This window comes from Pristis pectinata, chromosome 30, assembly GCF_009764475.1.
Source record: "Pristis pectinata isolate sPriPec2 chromosome 30, sPriPec2.1.pri, whole genome shotgun sequence".
In the NCBI taxonomy this organism is placed as follows: Eukaryota; Metazoa; Chordata; class Chondrichthyes; order Rhinopristiformes; family Pristidae; genus Pristis; species Pristis pectinata.
In genome coordinates this window covers 23737468-23756412 of record NC_067434.1, presented here as the reverse complement: position 1 = coordinate 23756412, position 18945 = coordinate 23737468, and the positions used below count along the sequence as shown (strand labels likewise).

The 18945-nt window shown below is 44.8% G+C and overlaps 1 protein-coding gene across 1 annotated transcript in view; it reads right to left on the bottom strand.

Moving 5' to 3' along the window:
• Positions 1-18945, bottom strand: part of camk2g2 (calcium/calmodulin-dependent protein kinase (CaM kinase) II gamma 2) — a 400303-nt gene that overhangs the window by 51943 nt on the left and 329415 nt on the right. The window contains 2 exon segments of the mRNA XM_052041768.1: positions 5085-5129; positions 8779-8847. Coding sequence (XP_051897728.1) covers positions 5085-5129; positions 8779-8847 — 114 coding nt within the window.

The following is an 18945-nucleotide window of genomic DNA, read 5'->3' as shown; positions in this document are numbered from 1 at the left end:
GTTTGCTTGTAATGATTTTGCGTCCACTCAGATGAACCAAGTTCGGAATGTGAAAACATCAGCAAAAGGATTTTTTTGTAAATAGGTAAGGAACTGCATTATTTCTGTTTGCCACTCAACCAGTTGTGTCACTTTAAGGAACAGTTTGGTAAACACACAGGTTAGGTGAATTTGTAAAATCGAATCCAAACTGGACTCCTAAGTCTGAGCATGCCAAGATACATTGGCTGGACACATTACCCTCTTTGAAGCACACTGCTTTTGACTCAAGCACCAGCACTCAGATTAGATTATATTAAACAGAAAGGACTGCTCTCTGCCATGTTATATTGTATGAGCTATTAGTATTATTCATCTATTGCCTGCTCTTCTTGAGGCCAGTGGTTAACTAGGGAGGATATGGAGATGTTCATTGACTTCTCCTCTGTCCAACACCATAACTCCACCACACTGCATCTGACAAAGTTAAGGCAGTGAAGGAAGATGGGAACAGACAGGACGAAAAACTTGGGCAAGAGGCAATTTGGTCAGTGTGGATGAGTTGGGCCGAAGGGGTTATTTCTGTGCTGTATAACTCTGTGACTCTATGAAATTCAAGACCATGCTTTGAAATGGGAAACAAGGAATAACTGGGAGCCTGTTGAAAGAAGACAGGCAGCTCTAAGTTCTTCTACCTGTTAATTTAAAACACGGCCTCCTGTTTAGTGATGGCTCTGCTAACAGAACTAGCTCTTCCTATCAACTCCCACTGGGATCCTACATCCCAATTCAATCTACCCTGAGCCTCCTCCATTTCCAAGTAAACAACCTTAGCCTTTATGATCTTTCCTCATAGCTAACATTACAATATAGGACCCTCCATAAATCTCTTTGGGCAGCACATTTGTGCAGCTAGTGGAGACATTGCCTCACTACCAGAGACCAGGGTTCAGTCCTGACCTTGAGTTTGCACGTTCTCCCTGTGACTGTAGGGATTTCCTGTAGATGTTCCGGTTTCCTCCCATACCCCAAAGATGTGGAGGTTGGAAGGTTACTTTCTCCTGGTGTGTAGGCTTGTGGTAGAATGTGGGGGAGTTGATGGCAATGTGGGGAGAATGAAAAAATGGGGTTAACATTGGATTAGTGTAACTGGGCAGTGGATGGTCGGCACAGACTCGGTGGGCCGAAGGGCCTGTTGCCCTGCAGCTCCCTATGACTTTTCTGTGACTTCTGATGCATTCGCCAACTTTCAATTACATGGTGGTCTAAACTGTGAACACTATTCCAGCAATAGCCTAACTCAGTCTTATGCACTTCATCCCTGGTCCCCTTGCCAACAAAGGAAATTTCCCTGGATTCCTTAATGCTGCAGGTTCTCACTGTCTCTTTCAAATATGCCTTCATTGCCTCTCTTGTCAAAAACCAACCCTTGACCCCTCTGCACTTGTAAACCACTGCCCGATCTCCAAACTGGAATGGTCGAGAGACACAACGGCTCTCACGTATTTATCCATTAGCCATCGGATGACATATGCCCCACAGGGCCATATTACTTTCTCACTCACTGCTCCTTGAACCCTTAAACAACGAACAACTCTCCTCGATTCCTGTATCTTTGTCGTTCGTGTGATTCACAAAGCAAAGACCAAACAAAGAAAAGAAACAATTCCATGGAGGGGAGTCTACAACTATAGGGCACAGTCTTCAGGTGGAAAGGAGGAGGTTTAAGGGGATCCAAAGAGTAAATTTTTCACACAAAGACTAGCTGGTATCTGGAATGAGCTGCCAGAGGAGGTGGTGGAGGCAGGAACAGTAACAACATTTAAGAAGCATCTGGACAGGTACTTGAATGAGCAGGGCACAGAGGGAAAAGGGATTAATGCTGGCAAGTGGCATTTGTACAGATAGACATGATGGTTAGCATGGACACAGTGGGCTGAAGGGCCTGTTTCGCTGCTGTACAACTTCTCTTTCTCTTCCCATCCCTACTCATGGCCTTTTTACACCTGCTCCAGACTCATCAGACCACCGCCTTCACATGTGCCATTCAGTCTCTCTTGGTCTCCAGCGGACACAAGAGACTGCAGGTGCTGGAATCTGGAGCAACAAACAATCTGCTGGAGGAACTCAGCGGGTCGAGCAGCATCTGTGGTGGGAGATGGACTGTCGACATTTCAGGTCAAGACCCTTCATCTGGACTGAAAGATAGAGGGGAGATAGCTGGTATAAAGAGGTGAGGGGAAGGGGTGGGGCAAGCGATGTGGATCCAGGTGAGGAGGGCTGATAGGCAGATGGAGGAGGGAGGGGTGGAGATAGCGACAGAGGCTGGGAGGTGATGGGTGGAGGTGACAGAGGGCTGCAGACGGTGCAATCTGAGAGGAAAGTGGAGCATGGAATAAAGGGAGTTGGGGAGGGGACCCAGTGGGAGGAGTGTGTGGGTGATGGGCAGCTGGAGGGGGAAGGGTGATGGGGGCCGGGGTGGGTGTAGGAGGAACTGGGTAGATCAGGAGGAGAGAGAAAAGGGACAGAGGGGGAGCAGGTTACCTGAAGTTGGAGAACTCAATGTCCATGCCATTGGGTTGTAGACTACCCAGGGGGAATGTGAGGGGCTGCTCCTCTAGTTTGAGTTTAGCCTCACCCTGGCAGGGGAGGAGGCCGAGGACAGACATGTTGGTGTGGGAATGGGGAGGGGAATTAAAATGGTTGGCAACTGGGAGCTGCAGGCAGCCATGGTGGATGCAGTGCTGGCGCTCGTCAAAGCGGCCACCCAGTCTGCTCTGTCTCCACCCAATCACAGGCATTCCTTCTGCTCGCTCTGTCCCTCCCTTCCTTGACATGTTAAGCTCGTTCGATTTCAAACATTTCCTTGTTCTGATGGAAGGCCATCGACCTGAAACACTCGTTCTGTTTCCTCCTCTGCAGGTGCTGCCTGACCTGTTGAGTGCTTCCAGCAGTTTTATTTCACACTCAATACAACGTACCTGATATTAAATTCAGGAGGTCCACCATTTGACGACCACTGTGGATCGTAAAAGTGACTGAAGACAAACAAGAACCACAAAACCTCAATGTCTGCTGAATTTCAGAACACATTATGTCCAGGTGCAACTTCCTAACTCAATTTAAGAGGAATTTTCTTTTGGCAAATTAGCACTTTCACTTCAGAAAACATCCAAAAACAAAACCGAGCTCAAGTCCCTATGAGCCATTTGTTGGAACGCAAGCTGTTATGTTCAGCTACACACCTGAGTGAACCATGCTGGTTCTGCTGAAGGCAGGGCTGACTTGTCTTAGAAGAATATTCTTCTACTATTGCTTCAGGATACTGAACTTGCAGGTTGAGTGTCAGTAAGAAGGCAAATGTAATGTTAGCATTCACTTCGAGAGGACTGGAAAATAAAAGCAAGGATGTATTGCTGAAGCTTTAGAAGGCGTTGGTCAGACTGCATTTGGAATATTGTGAACAATTTTGGGCCCCATATCTAAGGAAAGATGTGCCTGCCGTGGAGAGGGTCCAGTGGAGGTTCTCAAGAATGATCCCAGGAATGAAACCCTTAACCTATGAGGAGCGTTTGATGTCTCTGGACCTGTGCTCAATGGAGTTCGGGAGGATGAGGGGAGATCTCATTGAAACCTACCAGATACTGAAAGGCCTGGATAGAGTGGACGTGGAGAGGATGTTCCCATTTGTAGGAGAGTGTAGGATCCGAGGGCACATCCTCAGAATAAAGGGACGTCCCTTTAGAACTAGATGAGGAGGAATTTCTTCAGCCAGAGGGTGGTGAATCTGTGGAATTCATTGCCACAGAGGGCTGTGGAGGCCAAGTCATTGGGTGTATTTAGGGCAGACATTGATAGGTTCTTGATTGGTAAGGGGGTTAAGGGTTACGGGGAGAAGGCAGGAGAACGGGGTTGAAAAAAAAATCAGCCCTGATTGAATGGCAGAGCAGATTCGATGGGCTGAATGGCCTAATTCTGGTCTGAAATCTTATGATCTTATGAACTGATGTAAGACATTTTAAGTTAAACACACGTGGATGTTCTGTTGAACTGGGTATATCTCAAGCACGATGCATTGTAGTTGGGAGCATACTTAGGTGCACCAAAGCAAACCATTTGACCTGAGAGATTAATGCAGCAAATCTCCACCGCACCCCTCTAAAGCACTGAGTTGGCCATTTTATTCTGTTGTGGCCCACAGTTCATTACACTAAGGGGTCAGCATAACTTCCTTGCTTTTGTACTCTAGACTTCTATTCACGCTGTAATAATGTAAGGAGTAGGAGCATAAGTAGGCCATTTGGTCCATAGAGCCTGCTCAACCATTCAACCGGATCATGACTTATCTACTGCCTCAACAAATCCCTCCCCACTCTCAGCAGTATTACAGGAGGTGCTGCCTCAAGAAGGCAACATCCATCATCAAAGATCCCCACCATCCGGGCCATGCCATCTTCTCGCAGCTACCATCGGGCAGGAGGTACAGAAGACTGAAGTCCCCACACCACCAGGTTCAAGAACAGTTACTTCCCTTCAACCATTCGGTTCTTGAACCAACCAGCACAACCCTATTCACCACCTCAGTAGAGCAATACTATGACCACCTTGCACAACAATGGACTTTGTTTTTTTTTGTTTTAATTGTGATCATTCTTGTATAATTTTGCATAACTTATGTTTAATTTATGTTTCTCTTCTGAATGTTTTGTGTCGGATGCTGTGCCTGTGACGTAGCTGCAAGTAAGACTCTTGACTTCACAATCTACCTCATTATGACCTTACACCTTATTGTCTACCTGCACCGCACCTTCTCTGTAACTGTTATTGCTTTTCCCTTGTACTACCTCAATGCACTGATGTGACAAAATGATCTGTATGGATCACATGCAAAACAGTTTTTCACTGTACCTTGGTACATGTGACAATAATAAACAAGTTTACCAATTTAGAACATCTATATTTTCCTCATGTAAAATATCGAAGTATTTTGAAGGGGGTGTGAAAATCTCATTGGAGTGCAAGTCTCAATTTTTGTGCCACTTTAATCAATCACAAAAATTTCAGAAGTAGGAACAGCTTATTGCAATTAGACATCAAATTGGTACCTTAATGCCATCTGGAGGATTATGGACAACTGTTGTCTGTGGTTCCTGAATAGACAAGGGAAGAAGACAGGTTTAATGGGCTGAATTTGACCCAACACATCAGTGGCATTTGTATTTTCTTTTAAAAAAAACAGACCTATATTATTTTTGCAGTTAAACACTTTGAACTTTGAAGAAAAACATTTCTTGACCCCTTCCTTCTGCTGTGAGCTGTGACTGGTTAGTTTTGAAGGTCTAATACATTCCTTACTTTCAAGTTGCTGGCCTGAGGAACTCTCTGCAAACCCACCCTGTCCTGGGTCACAGTTTACCATCGATGTGCAAGTCTGACACTGACAGATTCACACACAGCACCGGCCACAGTGACTTGAGTTCCAAGAGCAGCCTGTTGCTCCGGATATAGTTGTCCTCACTTGGAGCAAGATGGACTTGGTGGGTCAGTGGGGCTGGCGTTAGGGGGCAGGTGGTGACAGTGAGGTTTTCGATGAGTATTCCATAACTTGCTTATGATTTTGTACACAGCTGGATCCCAAGCTACAAACAACAGCCCAAATGACAGGCACGCCTGTGTGTTGGTTGGTGAGCTTATGACGTACAGGAGCAAATGACTGGACCAGCAGTCAGAGATGTGGACCATTGATGCAGAGGCCCAGGTTTGAGGGTTTGAATCCCACTGTGGCATCTGGGGAAGGTACCTTCTTCTGGAAGCTGTCCTCCCCTCCCTCAAGCTGCTGGGTTTCCTGGGGATGGCCAGGTTTAAGTGCAAGACTCCAAAGACCACTTGTGTTCCTCCTATTCCGTTCCTGCTGCCAGTAATCCCACAAATTCAGTCAGATTTGGGACCATTAAAATCTTAACATCTCAGGTGGCACAAACCTACCCATTCTGGGGGTTAAACCCACCTCTACCAAGTCTCAGCATTTGTTAAAATAGCCTAAAATGACTTGAGATGGAGGCAGCAAGGAATGTTTAAACAGGAGGAAAAATCTGAAAAAGCTCTTGGAATTTCTGTCACCCTGTGGCCACAGTTCCCAATGCTTGCAGTCTGCAAAGCCCAGGGTCAACAGGTAACAAAAGTAGGTTGAAGTTTAACTTCTCTAAAATTCTCTAAAAACATAAACTTTGAAAAACTGAACTAAAACCTGGAAATGCTCTTAAGGTGGATGAAATTTAAAGGCAAAGCTGGGTTGATGCTTCAGCTGGTCCGCGTGAAGAGGTCACAGGTGAATTGCGATTCTGGTTGCAGATTGAACCATAGAGCTGCTCCACAGCCACCAGATTTTTATTTAGGATCTTCCTATTGTTAAAATGGGATCCAGGTCCATAGATTCCCTCAAAGTTGCTGCGCAAGTTGATAGGGTAGTTAAGAAGGCATATGGTGTGCTGGCCTTCATTAGTCGGGGGATTGAATTCAAGAGCCGCGAGGTAATGTTGCAGCTCTATAAAACCCTGGTTAGACCACACTTGGAGTATTGTGTTCAGTTTTGGTCGTCTCATTATAGGAAGGATGTGGATGCTTTAGAGAGGGTGCAGGGGAGATTTACCAGGATACTGCCTGTATTGGAGAGCATGTCTTATGAGGAAAGGTTGAGCGAGCTAGTGCTTTTCTCTTTGGAGAGGAGGATGAGAGGTGACTTGATAGAGGTGTATAAGATTTGAGGGGCATAGATAGAGTGGACAGCCAGCTCCTTTCCCCAGGGCAGAAATGGCCAATACCAGAGCACATCAGTTTAAGGTCGGAGAAGGAAAGTTTAGGGGAGATGTCAGAGGTGTTTTGTTTTACACTGAGAGTGGTGGGTGCCTGGAACGCACTGCCAGGGATGGTGGTAGAGGCTGGTACAATAGGGACACTCAAAAGACCCTTAGATAGGCACATGGATGTAAGTAAAATGGAGGGTCATGGGCTGTGTTGGAGGAAAGGGTTAGACTGATCGTGGAGTAGGTGTTTATATAGGTCGGCACAACATCATGGGCCGAAGGGTCCGTACTGTGCTGTGCTGTTCTATGTTCTAAAAGGATGGGCTAAAAATAATTTCATCAGAGGTATTACACAGATTTATAATCCCATCTTCACTTCAAGCAGACCAAAACAGTATAGGTGACATATATAAGTTAAAATGTCAGGCTGAAATTACACCATACATTAAGTAAACCCTCCACTATTTTATTTTATTATTTTAACTAGATTAGTACTAGATTAACTAGATTAAACCAGTAGTCAAAAAGAATTTCAATCAAGCACATATACACATATTACCCAGTGAAATCCCTGTTCTCGTTATCAGCAATGTTTGACTCTTTATGTGACTAAGGTATTTGAAAATACAAAGGAATTCTTTTATTTTTTTGTCACCCGAACACATGATGTGAACAGCAAAGGCTGGAAAATATATCCATTTCAGTATCTGTATAATCCATTAAATAACTTGGCCAGATAAGGCTAACATGGTTGTTCGTTATTTCTCTCTTCTCCCCGTGTGACTGGAATCATCATTAAGGTTGAGTGACTGTATAACCAAACACAGCTCCCATCTTCTCCAACCCAGCAGGTACTCCAACTGGGGAATGGCTTCACCAGAGCAACAAGACTGGGAACGGAATGGATCATCGGTCAGAGTTTGACTTCTCCTACTCCCCAGGAATCACATATCCAGAGTCCCGCAACCCCCTCTGCTGTGGAGTGTTTTTGTCTCCTTTGCTGTTCTGTTGGAACCAATCATACCCCCTCGACACGGGGTTAACACGAGGGGACATAATTTTAAGGTGACTGGAGGAAGGTATAAGGGGGATGTCAGAGGTAAGTTTTTTTACACAGAGATTGGTGGGTGTGTGGAACTCACTGCCTGCAGAGGTTGTGGGGGCAGATACATTAGGGACATTTAAGAGACTCTTAGACAGACACATAAATGATAGAGAAATGGAGGGCTATGTGGGAGGGAAGGGTTATATAGATCTTAGAGCAGGATAAAATGTCGGCACAACATTGTGGGCCGAAGGGCCTGTACTGTTCTGTAGTGCTCTATGTTCTATGACACCCACGTTTACTTGGTGCATTCTCACCTGCTTTGCACTGTCATCCCTTTTTCCACTGAATTACTTTGTCCAGATCTTTTTGACTTTACCTGCCACCCTTATCACTGCCTCTGTAGTTCCTTACAGTCTAATTCATATGTTCACATTGGGTAGAGTTGAGATTACAATCAGCTCAGCCATCAGAAGAAAGTTCAGTGCCCACCTTAGGTTGCTGTGAACTTCTTCGAGAGGATGAACAGCAGCCAAACTTATTTCTGACATGGGAGAATTTGCATAATGTTGGAGCTCTGCTAGTCAGGTCATCTGTAACCCCAGGAGCCCCTGTATTTGCTACAAGTTATTTGTCCCACCTCATTCCAATTCAAAGGCTAAATCACAGTTGACAATAATCATTCCCTGGTAAAATACTGTTTTCCCTAAAACAAGAGAAAAGACAACTTGATCTGAATTTGCTCGGAATCTTCTGCTAATATCCATCAGCAGGCTATTAAATCTCCCCTCTGCAACCTGACAGGGAAGTTAGAAGCCAGTAACATTTAGCACAAGAGCCAAAAGTAACAGCCGTATGGAATCTCAGCGTAAACCAACCCCCCCCCCCCACCCCGCAATGCACAGAGAAACACAACTACGGCAGAGTAAGATGAAAGAAGTCGACAGGTACCATTGTGGCCGAAGGTACGGTCTCCTTTGGGGCGCTGACTACGTTGTTTTTGCTGTTGTTGGTTTGTGGCTGTTCAGGAAACAGAAAAGAACAGGTTACAACAACTCAGAAACAGACCTGTGATTGTTCAGTCATCTTCAGATCCTGACCCTGCTGCACTTAGCTACCTTCAAGCTTCTGACGGAAGGAAGATAAACTTATAAAAAGAAAGAGGTTTTCTTTTGGAAGGTCAGCCACTATATTTACCAGCCATTTCATCAATGGTTACCAAGCAAACAAACCACTGTACTGTGAAGGGGTACGCAGCAGCACTTCAAGGGGTGTTGAGCAACTACTTACTTCCATGGATGAAATCTACCTAAACAAGAGTTTATACCCAAACTACAATAGTGTTGGAGTCATTCCAGATCTTCTCAGCATTGGGACACACAGACTTGCCAACACTTTGATTTAATCCCAGCATATATACACCTGTTACACAATGGTATAATATCACATTTCTACATTACAACTATGACTCCAACTCAAAGAGCGTACTACATTGACTGTAACCTACGAGATCACGTCCAGAAGTAGTGAAAGACATAGTTTTGGTTATCGAATTGAAAGAATCAGAATTAATGGATCTTTTTCAAGCTGGAAGGTGTAACTAATGGAGTGCCTCAAGATCAGTTCTTGCCTCTCAATTAGTTACAGACTGTATTAATGATCTGGAGGAGGGGTCAGAGTGTAAAATCGCAAGAAACAAACTGCTGAAGGAACTCAGCAGGTTGAGCAGCATCTTTGAGGGGAGGAAAGGAATTATCGGCGTTTCAGGTGGAGACCTTGTATCAGGGTCCTCGAGCAGTTTGTTTTTTGTTCCAGATTCCAGCACCTACAGCCTCTTGTGTCTAAGGTATCCAAGTTTGCCGATGACACGAAAATAGGTGGGAGTGCATATTGCGATAAGGATTTTGGGACTCTGCAGCAGGATAAAGATAAATTGAGTAACTTGGCAAATAGAGTTTAATAGCGTCATAGATCATGGAAACAGGCCCTTTGGCCCAACGTCCATGCCGACCAAGATGCCCATCTAAGCTAGTCCCATTTGCCCGTGTTTGACCCATATCCCTCTAAAACTTTATCCGTGTACCCGTCCAAGCATACTTTAAATGTTGTTATTGAACCTGCCTCAACCACCTCCTCTGGCAGCCAGTTCCTTTGCTTACCACCCGCTGCGTGAAAAAGTTGCCCCTCAGATTCCTATTAAATCTTTCCCCTCTCACCTTAAACCTCTGGCCTCGAGCTCTTGATTCCCAGGGAAAGTGTGAGGTCGTGCATTTTGGCAAGAGGAATATAAAGGCAGACTCTTTCCTAAATGGTGAAAGATTGCAGATGAGCAAAGGGCAGAGGAGTCACTGTGTTTTTGTGCACGAATCATGAGTTAACAGGTAAGTGGTTTGGAGGCAAATAGCAGGCGGCCTTTACAGCAAGGTTTGGTGTTTAGGCATAGGGAAGTATTGCTACAATTGTACCAGATACCAGTGAGGCTGCACTTAGTGCACTGTTCATAGTTTTGGTGCCCTTATTTAAGAAAGAATACACTACCAAAGGGGACCAACCAGACTAATTCCTGGGATGAGAGGTTTAGCTTATCATGAGGGGTAAGGAAATTAGTATTATATTCTTTGGAGTTTCAAAGAATGAGAAGTGATCTTCCTGAAGCATAAGATCCAAAGCAGACATGACAGGGTAAATGTTGAGAGGTTTCCACTGGCGGGAGAGTCTCGGATGAGGAGATATACTTACAACAGTCATTTAAAACTGAGGCATTTGGGAACTTCTCACAGAGAATGGTGAGCCTCTGGAATGCTCTGCCCCAGAGGGTGATGGAGACTGGAGGTATTTAAAGAGGAGATAGATATAGTTTTGAAAGATCAGGGAATTGAGGGCTGTGGGGAGCTGGCACAGAAGTGGAGCCTGGGGCAGATCAGACAAGATCATACTGAATGGAAGGGCAGACTTGAGGGGCCAAGAGGCCTACTCCTGCTCCTTATGTTCTCATAGATTCAATGATGCCATTCTTTATACATGAGATTGAGTACATCTTAAAAAGATTTCAAAACACTAACAAAAACTTGCTGCTAATTTTTTGAATGCTATTCTTATCTTCATCTGAGATGTTAAACTGAGGCCCCAGCTACTGTCTGAGATGAATTAAAAAGATCAGGTGGCCAGTTTCCCCTGTATGATGGCTAATATTTAATCCTCAATCAACATCACGTTCCAGATATGTCTGGGATTATCACATGGCTGTGTGTAATTGGCTCTTCTTTAGTCAGTGAAGTATAGTACAGTGACTACAATGTCTGCTTGAGCCTGAAAGGAATGTGTTTGGTCCTATACAAATGACAGACTTTCTTTCGTACGTCATTGTAGCGGTTCATATGGTACATCAGATCACACCTCTGCTGCTACATTCTGGATTCAGACGAGCATCGGCGCAAAAAGTGAAAGGTAACTGCTGATTTGACATCTAAATGCACCAGAATCATCAATAATCTGGCTAACATCATTGAGTTTGCACTGGCTTTAGTCTAAACCTAATCCAACACATTTAACGAGTGCCCATCTGGATTCAGGACACTTCAGGGAATGTACTAAAACTTCCCATGGAATATTTAGGAATGCAAAGGGAAAATGGACACACCTACCGTACGCTCAGCTGCCCAGGGGTGGGAGCTCTGCATGCAGCTTGGAGCTTGTGTGCTAACTTACTGCATCTGTGACCTGGCAGATCTAGAGAAATGTGAAAAGACCCTTTGCGCTCCTCCTCCAGTATATTACAGCCAATCTTTGTGTCAATTCCATGTCCCACCTGTAATCCTTGCACGGGACAAAAAAATATCAACCTTAGTTCTGAAATCTTCGACTGGTTCCCTACCTGAACAGGGGAGAGAACACGAGAGAGTCTATAGCGCAGAAACAGGCCCTTCAGATCACCAAGTCCGTGTCGATCATCAACTACCCATATCACTAATCCCATTTTATTTTATGCCCCCATTTCCATCAACTCCACCACCCCCCCCCCCCCCCCCACATTTTATAACTCACTTACACACTAGGGGCAAATTACAGTGGCCAATTAACCCACATGTTTTGGATGTGGGAGGTAATTGGAGCACCCAAAGAAACCCATAGGGGCACATTGGAGGTCAGGATTGAAAGTGGGTCATTGGAGCTGTGAGGCACTGCCGTGCCATGCAGATCTCTTCATATGAAAAGATGCTTTCTGATAACAGCCCTGAATGATCTGGCTCTAATTTCCTTCTCTCCAAAGGTTGCACACTTTCATAATTCTCTGCTCCAAGAAGCCGTGGAGGCCGAGTTATTGTACACGTTCAAGGCTGAGCAGATAGATTTTTGGACTGCAAGGGAACTGTTGAGTTCTGGGGATTGGACAAGAAACTAGAATTGGGTCTATCAATTAGATCAGCTGTGACCTAACTAAAAGGCGGAGCAGAACTGGGCGTCTGTGTGATCTACTCCTAGTTCTACGTTCATACATTAGGCCAAAAGTGCTTCCATGGCATTCAATCCTTGTTCCCCCTCATCCTCAAACATTAGCTCCCACCAAAAGACCACCCTGAACTGCTCAATGTCAAATCCATGTGGGATCTTTATTGCTGGGAACTTCGACCTAGTGGTTTTAATAGGACTCAATTTCTGGTTCCAGAAGTAGACAGAGAATGTCCCCAACCACACCACACTCCTTCCACATCCTAGTTTCAAGATGATTAACCTGGACAAGTTTAGCCTGGTTGGACCATGTGGATACTTCATTAATTTTGCACAAAGTCACTTTCCTTCTGCTGCAGTTTTTTGCTTGGGTTAATTCATTCCATAATTTAAATGGACAAATTTTATCACCAACTGTTATAATGCTCTCCAGAGGTAATATTTCTTGGTAAACTACACCTAGTTGCTAATCAGGCTGAAGCATACCAGCGAAGAAATGTCACGCATAAATCTTGGTCCTGTGAAATTCTGCTATTTGCTAAGCAGGCGAACCTAAAGATTAGTAACAATGCAAAAAATATTGCCACAGTCTTCAAGGAATCAAAGCATGCAGGACTCTTGTGTGCTCTCATCAGGTCTGGAGGACTAGGACTTCACTTTAAACAAGGTAGAAGCATCAGCATGATCTCAAAGACTGGTGCTTTTACACATCTGAAGACAGCTACAGCGGGTAAGTGCACACAAGACAAAATGAGGCGGAATGACAAAATGGCAATAGACAGTGAAGGACACAGGCACTTTTAAATCTGCCCCAGCAACACCACTGGATGGTTGAAGGACATGACGGGATGGTGCGTATACTCGGTGACCACAAGGCATAAAAGATGAGGTGAAGATGTTGAAGTTGGAAAAGATCCTCACCATTAAAGGAACACTGGAACTGGACTTCCTTTTCTGAACAGTTCAATGCAAGAGGAGGAAAAGAACAAAACATTTCCACTGGTTAGATAGGAGAAGCACAAAGGTTTTGAGGAGGGACAGATGGAATGCAATTACAACATGGGATCACCAAAGGCACCTCCTCGCCCATTGCACGTTTCTCAATCACAGTACTGGAAAAGTAAATGATACATTCCAATTTCACCACAGAATGGTAGGTCACCTGTCCTCTTAAACTGCCACAGTCGTTAAAAGTCAAGGGTTTATTCACCAGAGGTTTAAGGGCTGCTTTGATTGAGAAATGGGAATTAATGATTGGAGTCGGGCAGATATTTGGACATGACACTTTACTCCAGTTGAACATGGGTTATAGTGGCTGGGCATCAGAGAACTTGTGCTGGGACATTTAACAATGAATCTGTCAAAGACATTGCCACAGTAATGGTTAACACGTCATTGGTGCAGCAGAGCCATTTAAAGCCAAGGTGTTTCTTATGTGCAAAATGGGGACTCGGGAGGCATGGAGGGAGGCCAAAACAATTAAAATGATAGACTTGGCATGGTCATCAACGTGACAGAGCAGAGCATATGGCTTGAAATCCTCCCCCTGATCCAATGCTCCCCCTCTTGATTATGACAGAAAGAACATCAACATAGAGTTTCTTTTCCAATTAGTCAGTAAACTTAAACCCAGAAGCGATTTCTGTAACGTTAGCTTGCACTACACATTTATAACGCTCAACTTTGATGCTTCTAGCGACAGTGTTAATTTGGTCTGAGGAACTCCATCAGATGTTAATATTTGTGGTTCCTGGCCCTTCCTCTGACGCCAGACTATTAAAAATTAGTTTTAAACTACAGCTTTATTCCAAAAGAAATCACCATTAAACTCTAGCAACCAACATGGTGGACTGGTTCTGTACAACACAGAGAGGCTAATGTCTTCTCCGAACAGTTAATTCAAAAGCAAGTCAGAATTGTAGATGCAAATCCACTACTCCCTGTGGTTAATATTGATACAGAATTTCTAAATGTGCTAAGTATATGTCAAGCAAATAAATGTCTTGCTCATTAATAAAGCATTTTCTTTATTGGGAGGCAGAATGGGACAGAAGATTAGCTTCACCTTGACTGCAGGTGCACTGTTCTGTGACTGTCTTCAACAGAGGTGTAGTTGCATTAAGCCACCAACATCATGATGATTCCTTCACTCCCAATATCTTAGTGCCAGTCTTGAAGGTCCAACTGGTGACTGAATAGTGAACTAATTCTCAGCAACAGCTGGTAATCTCTGGGGATACATAGGTCTAAGTGGGAGGAGAGTGGTGATTATGCACAAGTCTCTTCACTCCTTAACCTGCTGAACAAGGAGGAATTCTTCAGAATTCATTCATGGGGTGGGAGCATCACCAGCAAGTCTGGCAATTAATGCCCCTCCCGAATTTCATCTGAAGCAACAGACTGCTTGTCAAGCCCTGTTACCTGATTCAAAGTAGACAGGAGCTAACTCAGGTGCAGTCAGGTTCAGTTATATTCTGATAAAACATTCAGGATCAGGTTAGGAGACACAAGAGACTACAGCTGCTGGAATCTGGAGCAACAAACAATGTCCTGGAGGAACTCAGTGGGTCGAACAGCATCTGCTGACATTTTGGCAGGGTTCCAACCTGAAACGTCGACGATTCCTTTCCCCCAACAGATGCTGCATTGCGTTCCTCCAGCAGATGGTTTGTTGCTCCAGGATCAGGTTACAGCGTGCAATGCCCATGCTGGCCAGGCTCAGTACTATATCCAGGTCAGGACGGCAGGTGTAATGAGCACAACCTGCAGAAAGATGATCTAGTGTTTCAGATCAATACCATGTTTGAGACTGATATGGTTACAGTGGTGGTCAGATAGGGCAGAAACATTATTAGGGCTCAGGTCAGGTTTGGCTTGGATATCCTCAGGTTGGGTTTGGTCAGGATTCATTTTATATCCAAGCATTTGCTCAGTCATTTTTGAAGTTCGTTTTTCATGATAAGGCCAGTACTTACTGCCCATCTGTAATGCCCCTGAGATTGTGAACTAAGCCGCCACCTTCAACTGCTGCGGTTATCCTGGTGAGGGGACTCCCAGGTTGCTGTTGGGGAGTGAGTTCACGGATTTAGACATAGCAAGAGTGATGGAACACTGACATATTTCAAAATCAGGATGGAGAACAACTTAGTGAGGAACCTACGGGTGGTGGTGGTCCCATTTGCGTGAAACTCATGTCCCTCTTGGTGGTAGAGGTCAGGGGCTTGGGAGATGCTGTTGCGCGAGTAGCCTGGGTGGGTAACCCAGTGCATTTTGTGAACAGTACACACTGCAGGCATGGTGATCTGACAGTGGAGGGGGTAAATGTTTAGGGTGAAGGATGAGGTGCCGATCAAACTTGTTCCGCATGGTGTTGAGTGTCTTGAATGCTGTTGGAGCTGTACATCCAGGCAGGTGGAGGACAGACAATTCCTGACTTGTGTCTTGGGGGAAAGGCTGTGAGTCAGGACGGGAGTTACTCACTGCGGGATATCCAACCATTGATCCGTTCTTGGAGTCACTGTATTCATGTAACTGCTGTTGAATTTCTTGTCAACAGTGACTGTCGGCATGTTGACGATGGTGGTCCTGGCAATAATAATGCCATCCATGCTAAGGGTAAGTCGTTAGATCTCCCATTGCCTGGCACTGATGTGGTACAAATGCAACTTGCTATTGATCAGACTACTCCTGAAGGCTGCCAAGAGCAGTGACTCCACCACTTCTGAAATTCAGCTCCTTCACCATACTTGAACCACGACCATTACGGGATCTGGAGCTGAGTGATCCTGACAAAACCCAAACTAGGCATCGGGGGCAGGTTATTGGTGAACAAGTGCCCTTTGTTAGTACGTCGCTGATGGCCCTTCCATCACTTTGCTGATGGTTGAGAGTTGACTGATTCAGAGGTAATGAGCTTGATGGGATTTGTCCTGTTAGCAGGACGTACCTGGGCAATTTTCCCATTATTGGGTAGATGGCAGTGTTGCTACTCTCTTGGAATAACTTAATTGAAGGCATAGCGAGTTCTGGAGCACAGGTCTTCAGTACTACAGCAGGGATGGTGTCTGGACACACAGCCTTTGTTGGTTCCAGTGCTCTCAGTTGTTTTTTTATGCTACGTGAAGTGAACTGAATTGGTAGCTGTCTGGTTTGCGATAGTGGGGACCTTGAGGAAGCCACGATGGATTATCCACACAGCACTTCCGACTGAACATAGCTTCAGCTTTTGAGCCCAGTACTCACAAGCCGGGCCATCACCAAGGACGGGGACGCTCCTTGAGCCTCATTCTCCCATTACCCATTCAATTGTCCACCACCATTCATGACAAGACGTGGCAGGACTGCAGAGCTTTGATCTGACCAATTGGTTGTGGGTTCAGCCTGCAAGTTGATGTGCGTTACACCCTCACCAGGACTGCACCTTACCTTGTGCTGTTCCCTGCAAGTGTTTCTGCACTGTCTGAACCAAGGGCTGATTCACTGGGTTGATTGTAACAGCAGAACGAACGATATGCCAGGCCACGTAGCAATGCAAGTTTCTGCAGGTGGCCCACGGTTTGCTGGACCTGTGCTGTGTCCATTTCAGTGAGCACACTGCGAAGATGGAACCGCTTCCTTACGGGGATGGTGCAGTGGTTTCCCTAACCCATGCACAGGTGGATCTACACAGAATGATTGTTAAGGGGTGCTTACAAGCCATTCAGCTTTGTGGAATGGCCACAGTAGTGGGGGAGCAGCCAATGGGAGCGGTGGGGCCACAGGAGATAAATACAATAGCAGGCATCGTGTGTGGGGCAAACATAAGGTGAGTCCATTGCGATCCTGCCCGTTGTCTCCTACAGCCTTCCAAAGTGGCCTCACAACTCCCTCCGCTGCATTTCAACAACGCTTCAGCACAGTCAAAAACCTCCTGAAATGCTTTCACAGCATGTTGTTACTCACAATTTTCCACAGAGCCACATAACAAGCGGAAAAGGGGTCCCGATATGTCGAGAATTCCTTCCTCCCCCACAGATGCTGCTTGACTTGCTGAGTTTTCCAGCAGATTGTTGTTACAAGGAGTGAAAAGCTTGGAGCAATAGTTTTTTTTAAAACAGAGGGTGAGAGATCGAGCGGTTGATGAGGGAATTCATGAGTTTCAGGACGCAACTTACAGCCAGGAAACAGGCCCTTCAGCCCATCAAGGCTGTATCAACCATCCAGCACCCATTTATACCAAACCTACACTAATCCCATTTTATTCTTAGTGGGTATTCTTTGGAGAATGTGCAGGTAAAGGCATGGCTCTCAATGGTGGATCAATGAAGACCAGGCTGAGCAAAAGGTCAGAGCTGCAAGGGTTATAAGACCACAGGAGGTACACAGATTGGGATGGGTGAGACCACAGAGGGATTTAGAAACAGGGTCGAGGAGGAAGGGCAATAAGAACTGCCTTGCATTTATTTTCCATGTCCTGAGATCAAACGACCAGGTGAAAGCTGACTGTAGGGAATGGAGGCGCGGAAACCTGTTGAGCAGAAGGTGTCTGCTCCTGGCGGATATCCTCTGTGATAAATAAAGAGGAATCCTGCCTGTTTGAATATCAGCATAATAAGGGTCTGGCTGCCTTGGTTGGCATGGATACACAGCACAAAAGCAACAGATAGTGTTTACAAAAGCAAAATGTGGCTTAATAATAGGAATATGAAAGATTCAATATGCTGGGGAAAATGTAATGAAAAATGTAGGTACTCATAATTTTTTCTGGGAGACAGAATTAACTTGGCACGTCCCTCAACCAGGTTAACACAACCCACTGGTAATCTATTCTCGTATGTTAGTGGTACATTATTTAATTAATACATTTTTGCCATAATTGTAAGGATGACCGTACACTTAACGTGCAGCTTCTTGTAATCTAATGCCTTGAAATCAATTCTTCAGATGTTTCACTTGAAATGATCTAATATTTATTTAAAGGTATTACTAATACATTAAACATTCATATGCTTGTAACCCATTTGAACCTTTTCATCTATTCAAAAGGCTATTTTTTTGAGAAAAAAGCCCACAAACAAGTCTGAAAATAATAATTTTAGCAGTGTCGACTGATTGCTCCAAGTCAATTGATAACGATAACTCACCAATTTCAAGTGTATCACTTGTACTGTGTATTTAGGGGAGTAATTAACCTAGGTTAAGGCACTCTCGTCTAAAGTTTTTATTTGCACCTGCCCTTGGTATAAATCCTCCTCTGAGTGAAGAGAGTGGTCTGTAAACTTAGCCTCAGGACCACAGTTAAATTATCCATTGGGAAAGAGGAGCCAAAGGTAGGTGAAATATTTTAGCGCTATTTCTGTCTACTATGGGTTAAGTCATTAGGAGATTGGTGGATGTATGCAAACTGACCTCAGTCACATCTCACTGAGTACCTTCAGCCACTTATGATTATATCTCATCACCCTTGTTTCTCCAGTTTGCTGAAAGATTTGTGCAAAAAAAAGTGAAGATCTTTAGGGTGAGGCAAGGGATTAATGTTTAGGATTTGGCAAATCCAGACCAGGTGTGGATTGGCTAGATGCAGAGCAAAATTCCAACAATGAGCATTAGTCCCCACCTCCCCCAACAAGTCTGTTGCAATTCCATTTCCCCAAGACCACCAACTTTTCACTGAATTTTCAGACTAAATGT